Source organism: Bemisia tabaci, chromosome 6, assembly GCF_918797505.1.
Source record: "Bemisia tabaci chromosome 6, PGI_BMITA_v3".
Taxonomy (NCBI): domain Eukaryota; kingdom Metazoa; phylum Arthropoda; class Insecta; order Hemiptera; family Aleyrodidae; genus Bemisia; species Bemisia tabaci.
In genome coordinates, this window is record NC_092798.1 from 23,066,748 (window position 1) to 23,070,903 (window position 4,156).

At 35.9% G+C, this 4,156-nt stretch overlaps 1 protein-coding gene across 1 annotated transcript; it reads left to right on the top strand.

Moving 5' to 3' along the window:
- Positions 1-1,053: 1,053 nt before the first annotated feature.
- On the top strand, positions 1,054-3,703 carry Prp38 (pre-mRNA processing factor 38). The gene has a single exon (XM_072301716.1). It carries the CDS (start codon positions 1,257-1,259, stop codon positions 2,256-2,258), a length of 1,002 nt encoding a protein of 333 aa, XP_072157817.1. The 5' UTR covers positions 1,054-1,256; the 3' UTR covers positions 2,259-3,703.
- The last annotated feature ends 453 nt before the right edge of the window (positions 3,704-4,156 follow it).

Below are 4,156 nucleotides of genomic sequence, written 5' to 3' on the forward strand. Positions count from 1 at the left end.
TTCGGAATAATATTGAGCCAATCAACACTGATCCCAGTCTCAAGTGTAAAATGGAGTCCTAGTGGAGTCCTAGGAGCGACGCAAGAAGAAATTTTGTCTTTTTCTTCAACGGGGAAAAAGTCCAGAAGCGAGAATCCAGTATTCCTATGCCAAGAATGACAGGAAGACTGCAACGTCGAAAACCAAGATACTTGGTTTAATTGGAGGTTTCATTATCGATACACTTAATTGTATAAATGAGTCCCCTCTCTCTTTTTTTTTTTTCATATTTAAGTATTTCAAAATTCTAATGCCAATTCATTACTCCTCAACGCAGACGAGGCTGAAAGATAAAGAAAACAAAATCGGAATTTTGGAAAATCGAGAAACCATTTTAGAAGAACATAACTTTTTTATTTTTATTTTTACCGTTTACGTATTATTTACCATTTACGCCATGAGCGACTGATTGTGAGATAAAGAACCAGGTAACGTATACTTGTGATAAGGGATTGACAACTGGTCGAATAGTAAAAAATATCTTGATAAAAGGATCAACGAATTACAGATGGAAACTCAAACCACTAATTCTAGAAGGGTATGTTGTATTTGTCGTTTTTGCAGGCGTTTTATCTTTTTGACGGTTAAACTTTAAAACGGTCAGAGACAGTGTAAACTCACATGGATGTGGAGTATCGCATCAAAACATTAGTCTTTTCGATTTCAACAATATTTTTTTGCGCCTAGAGGAATAATTTCAAATAATTGTATAATTTTTAATCACAGAAAGAGTTATTATGGTGATAACTAAAACTAAGTTAGATTTAGTTTTCCTCTTCGTAGAAAAATACAAAAAAACTGTGACCTCCGTGTCACACACAAAATAAGCTGTAACAGTAATCGTTAAAAAGTGATTGATATCGTTTTGTGAGTTACATTACGGTCCGACCATCAGCGACGCGCGACATGAGCGACGTCCGACATTTCAAATTTGCCGCGCTTAGTAGTAACATGATTTGGCGGGAACTGTGGTGCGTTTCCGGTTTCCGGCGGAGCCGTCCGAACATCCACCATTTATCAATCCACCGAACCGCGTTGTTTACGAAAGAGGTTAGATAAACGAAAAGTGCCGTTCGGCTGTTATGATTCGGGAATAATTAAAATTTTCTCTAATTTTACATAGTATTTCGATCTTTGATTATAATCGGTTTCACATCGTGTTATAGTCCTCAAGAACTTTTCATCTGTGCGGTGTATGTGTTGTGAATACTGAAGAAATGGCGAACAGAACTGTGAAGGATGCCAAGTCGGTTAAAGGAACTAATCCTCAATATCTAGTGGAAAAAATTATTCGTTCTCGTATTTACGACAGTAAGTTTTGGAAAGAAGAATGTTTCGCCCTAACAGCAGAACTAATGGTCGACAAAGCCATGGAATTACGTTTTATAGGAGGTGTTTTCGGTGGTAACATCAAGCCCACTCCGTTCCTGTGTCTGATCTTGAAAATGCTTCAAATTCAACCGGAGAAGGACATTATTGTGGAGTTTATCAAGAATGAAGAGTTCAAGTACGTGCGTGCACTTGGAGCATTTTATATGCGGTTAGTTGGTACTTCACTAGACTGTTATAAGTATCTGGAGCCGTTGTACAATGACAGTAGGAAACTCAGACGCCAGAATCGCCAAGGTGTTTTTGAACTGGTACACATGGATGAATTTATAGATGAGCTTTTACGGGAAGATAGAGTGTGTGATGTGATTCTTCCAAGAATACAAAAAAGGCACATTTTAGAAGAAAGTAACGAACTTGATCCTAAGATCTCAGCACTGGATGATGATTTCGAAGACATTGTAGAGAGTTCGGAAGACGATGAAGAGGAAGAAGAAGCGGAAGTTAAGCAGTATGATGAATCAAAATATGACTTGGAAGCCGTTGCCAAGGAACGACCCCATCGTTCTCGAAGAGAGAGAACTCCAGAGAAAAGTAGAGATTATGATAGGGATCACGAGAGAGATTATGATCGTGACTATGACAGAAAACATAAGCGAGACAAGCGACCAAAAGAAAAAACGAAGCATAGAGATAGAAGTAGAAGTCGTGAGAGGGAGCGTGTCAGAGAAAGAAGTCGTGACAGAGACATGGGGAGAGTGCGAGAAAGAGACAGAGGCAGGGATACTGGTAGAGATGGTGGTAGAGATAGCGGTAGAGACAGGGACAGAGAAAACCGTGACAGAGATCGAAGATACAGATCTGATAGATACAGAGATCGTGATTATTGACTTTCCTAGTCTTACCTGTTTCCTTGAAGTTTTGAATCATGAATGTGTTTGGGAAGTTGTATAAAGTTTGACCACTCTACTGTACAAATTTACCAGTTCCTGTTTTTTACTTGATGCCAAATCTGCTAGGCAGTTTTTTTGTCACAAACTTATTACTGATATCGTACATCATATTGGGCAAAACAAAACAAGGCAATTTTCAAATATGGTATGATACTAGGTAGCATTTCAAAATGTAAATCGAGCGTCTCACCCGCGATTTAGGAGACAACTTCCTACTTAAGTACGACTTATTCAAATTTCAATTGCAGTTTCTTGTCAGTCAAAAGAAGTAATTTACCATTAGTTTTATTCAAGTTATGTTGTTCTTATTATGCATAATGTATTCGACAACTGCCATAAAGTCTGATTGGTAATCAAATTGACCCTTTTGCCATTTCAAAAAGAGGGCAAGAAACTCAGTGTCTTACAATAATATTTGCTCACATTGTTCATAGAGTATCAGTAATCTTACAAGTCAATAGTTCCTCGGTTTGTTGAGGTAGTCCATTCTTACCTATGATGTAAGAAGTTTGTCTTATTTTGTCAAGCCCGTAGATATCAGTTGCCACTGTCAAGCATATTTATTCACAGGATTTTCTTGTATGTTTTGATTATTTAATGAAACATTGCCTTCAAGCTATGATTTTCCTAAATAATTTTGAAAAAAAGGTAACTTCCTATATGACCACTAGGAAGGCCATGGCAATTTCAATTCGATTATATAATGTACCTACAATCATAGATTTTACTGGATGATTTGTCAGTTTTGGTTTCTTTCCTCAAATATTTGATAATCATGGATTACAATGTCGTAATGAAAGGCTTGCAGCCATCTTTCATATAGCAAAAGCAATCAAATGGGATAAAAAGATGCTTGCTTGGCAATATTTGATCTCTCTTATTTTAATTTACATTGGAAGTTACGTCGAGGAGGAGTAAAAAAACTGAGAGAGAGAATATCTTTGTAAATTTTGCGAGATTTTCAATAATAATTTCACGCTCCGAAACAGAATCAAGAGTGAATGGAGTGTTGACTCATGGACTGTCTCATATTATTTTCGCATACCTACATATTATGAATCTGAAAGACTTCACAGTTATAGCTTGGCAGAGTATTGCCATTAAAAACAATTGGTTTGTTTGACTATCCTGTTTATAAATTTTGGCATTCTTAAAGTAGATTACTAGAAAATATCATGTAAATCAAGGCCACGGAAGCATCCAAAGAGATGTAGCTCAGTGCCTCTAACTGGACTTGACAATTGTAAGAATGTGTATATTAGTTTTTATCCTTTTTATTTTTTGTACATGGTTTTTGTCATTGTGTTTCCAATAATGTAAAATTTGTACATACTGCAAATGAAGCATTTTTTGTTGTCAATAAACAAATCATGCTTACTAAAGACATTTTTCTTAATGATGTTCCTCATGCAATCATAACAGTAATTCCTGCCATAAATTTTGAATAACTCGTAATAAGTTTTTCTGTTTTTTTTTTTTTAAAAAAAATTGTAAATGAAAACAGGCTGAAGCTCGTTAAATTTTAACTTTAATTAAATAATTTAACATTAATCTTGAAGTGTCCGCAATCTGTATTTTCTTAATTTTTTTTTTGCTTTGTTTAAAACTTCAAACTTTGAACCACTGGTTTTATTAATCTCTCTCTTTAAGCGATCCCTTCTGCCTTAGGCCTCGTGTGCCATTAAAATTTCAAATTATTAACGAGTAACTATTGAAATCACCCAAATCGATGGCCAAAGTGCGCAACCATGTACCTCTGTCTGCGATGTTGCTGACCTGCCAAACTTAATTTTGCTTCGGACAATTGATCAACGTTATTTCTTGAAAACTTTCTT

Bases quoted from the DNA above. Each gene is read 5' to 3' on its own strand.
- Prp38 (XM_072301716.1), top strand. From the start codon at position 1,257: ATGGCGAACAGAACTGTGAAGGATGCCAAGTCGGTTAAAGGAACTAAT.